The sequence below is a fragment of the Austrofundulus limnaeus genome, unplaced genomic scaffold, assembly GCF_001266775.1.
Source record: "Austrofundulus limnaeus strain Quisiro unplaced genomic scaffold, Austrofundulus_limnaeus-1.0 Scaffold56, whole genome shotgun sequence".
Taxonomy (NCBI): Eukaryota; Metazoa; Chordata; class Actinopteri; order Cyprinodontiformes; family Rivulidae; genus Austrofundulus; species Austrofundulus limnaeus.
Genome location: NW_013952458.1, coordinates 2,273,440 through 2,276,328, shown reverse-complemented (window position 1 = coordinate 2,276,328; position 2,889 = coordinate 2,273,440). Strand labels below are relative to the sequence as shown.

The following is a 2,889-nucleotide window of genomic DNA, read 5'->3' as shown; positions in this document are numbered from 1 at the left end:
CAAAGTAATTTTTTTTTATTGTAACATGAATCATGTGTGATGTATTATTTTAGCTGATTGTATCAGTACAACTTGCAGTTCTGTTCACAGAAGTAGACACTCGTGCTGCTTGTTAGCAGGAAATCATGTGTAATTAATAATAGAGCCAGATAATCAGCATTAAGCTTGTGGATTTTTACCAAGAATCGTCAAGGTGCCTCATGTTAAAAAAAAGCATTTTGGGGAAGTGCCTGTGATTTATGACACCACTGACCTTGACACAAGCTTCCAAACAGTGTAAACATTAACAAGCAAATATGCAAAATGCTACAATATCTGTACTGTAATGGTGTAAATTCACTCACAAACATATAGAAGTGACCGCTGCTAAACTAGTCTTTTGTTTTAGGATTAATGTTTTTTTTTCTGCTGTTCCAGTGTTAGGATAATCAAAAAAACATAAAARTTTTGGTACTTTCCCTGCAAGCTATCGAAGCTACTTTCAATWCCAGCTGGGAAATTCTGATGTTCAAATATGTTTGGGCTTTCCTCTTTTAAATAGCGTCAAGAAATCCTCATTAGGTTGCGCTAAAAATAGGATTCAGACTGATTTTCCAGGGGTCTTCATGATTAGCAAAACAAATCAAGCCAAATCTCTGGAACTGCTCAGGATAGCATGAACTGTCAAGCTTTAGGCAGGAATATGAAGATTTGTTTAGTTTAGGTTGACCAAATCCCACTTAACCCTCAATTTGATGTAAGAAAAAGTTAAATCTTTACAATGTAGTAAAATAATTATTTAATTGTTAAAAGATTAAGACATAACTGTGTTTGTTTCATAAAGTTGTTGTGAACTTGTTCAAAATTCAAAGTCTTTATTTAGWAGAAAGCAAAACTAGTAACTGAAAACTTAAAGGTGACAAACCTTTTACTCCTCCCCATTCTTGCTTTGATTCAATTTGACCTTTGTGATTTTATCTACCCTTTTTTTTGGCTCCACTTTTCTTGCTGTTATCCTAAACGGTCTGAAGTGGGTAAGCTACGGTAAGCACATTAGCTGCGAAGCTAATGATGTTCTTCATCCTCTGTCATGGTAAACACACCCTGTTTTCTTCCTGCAGTTGACTCAGAGAAGCTTATTTTCCAACCTAAATGTCAAAAAAAAAAAAAAAAAGCACTAATAACATTCACAGCTGTTCAAAGAAGAAGAGGGAGCAAAGCTGTGCGTTTAGAAATGAGACTCGTAGGTTCCTGCAGGAAATGGAAGATGCTTTTGCAGAGATGCATGCACAGGCGTATCGACAGGTGTGGTTGTGCATCTGGAGAGGTTCTGCACCAAGCAAACGTTTGGTGGTCTCTTTTTCTCTCTTTGTTTACTAAACTGCCATGGCCTTTGTGTTTGTGTTTATTTGCAAATTTAAATAACTGCATGTGAGTTTATGAAGGGACCCTGAAGCTGTGAATGTGAAATGCCTTTTACCCAATTACTTTGGTTTTGAAATGTTTTCTGATCTCTCATTTGACCCTAACTTTGGATGAAAACACCTCTCACCTGATGGTTTCTAATGTTTCATGTCTCCTCTGCTCAACAGTCAGAAGCGCCGCCGCCCTCACTTGGAACCCAGCCTCAACAGAAGCCGCGATGGGCAAACAGAACAGCAAACTCCGCCCCGACGTCATGCAGGACCTGATGGAGAACACGGACTTCACCGAGCACGAGATCACCGAGTGGTACAAGGGCTTCCTGCGGGACTGCCCCAGCGGCGCGCTGACCATGGAGGAGTTCAAGAAGATCTACGCCAACTTCTTCCCGTACGGCGACGCCTCCAAGTTCGCCGAGCAYGTCTTCCGCACGTTCGACGCCAACGGGGACGGGACCATAGACTTCAGGGAGTTCATCATCGCCCTCAGCGTCACCTCGCGCGGCCGGCTGGACCAGAAGCTGAAGTGGGCCTTCAGCATGTACGACCTGGATGGGAACGGATACATTAGCAAGGCAGAGATGCTGGAGATTGTAACGGTAAGAGAGGGTTTTCTTTGCCCCTTTTAATCTCTCTTTTTTAACCATTCATTCTACCAGCTTTAGCAGAATTTATGCCATCATCATCATGGTAACTTGGTGTAAAACTAGCAATGCAAGACAACCAGCCTCTGAGTCATTATTTTAGCTCCTCTCTGGTTCTCAGAGGTCTCTAAAACTGACCTGATGAATCTGTAAAGGCTCTTATTTTGATCTTCACGTTGACTCAGCACTCCAGCTGAGGCTCAGCGTTTATTGGCTCGACTTTTTTAACGGCGTCACGCAGAGACACACGCCACCCAACAATCCTGTACACATGTTCTCAGATCGCACGTCATTTGGCTAAGTTGCACGTTAAAGAACGCCTAATCCCATTCTGCGAGTTGGTTGGGTTTATTTATTTTGTGTGTGTGTGTGCATGTGTGCGTGTGTAAAAACATATTTATGTGAAGGAAAACTTTAAAAGTTGAGCAACTTTTAATTTTCAGGCCTGGTTTTATAATAATTGTTTGAATAGAATCAAACAGGAATTAATGCAGTTTTGTTAAATGAACTGAAAACACTCAAAGTATTTATTTAATTAAACATTTTATATTCCGTGATATTTAGTGATAATTGAACAAATCCTTCCTTTAAGTTGTCTTAATTAATTTCAGATAAGTATTTGATGAATTGTGTGTCACTAAAATATTTGCCACTTGCTATCTATAATTAGTATGATGGTGAGGAATGTGTTTTTTTGTGAGATGCTTTCAGCTGCAAAACTTTAAGCACTTCCTGTTTGCTATAACTTGACATTAGGGCTGCCACAAACGATTATTTTAATAATCGATTAATCACCGATTATTTATTCGATTAATCGACTAATCGGATCATACGTTAATTGAATA

At 39.5% G+C, this 2,889-nt stretch overlaps 1 protein-coding gene across 1 annotated transcript in view; it reads left to right on the top strand.

Moving 5' to 3' along the window:
* Positions 1–2,889, top strand: part of ncaldb (neurocalcin delta b) — a 15,340-nt gene that overhangs the window by 9,524 nt on the left and 2,927 nt on the right. Inside the window, exon 2 of the mRNA XM_014009293.1 lies at positions 1,572–1,999. Coding sequence (XP_013864747.1) covers positions 1,622–1,999 — 378 coding nt within the window. The 5' untranslated portion in view covers positions 1,572–1,621. The remainder of the gene's footprint in view (positions 1–1,571; positions 2,000–2,889) is intronic.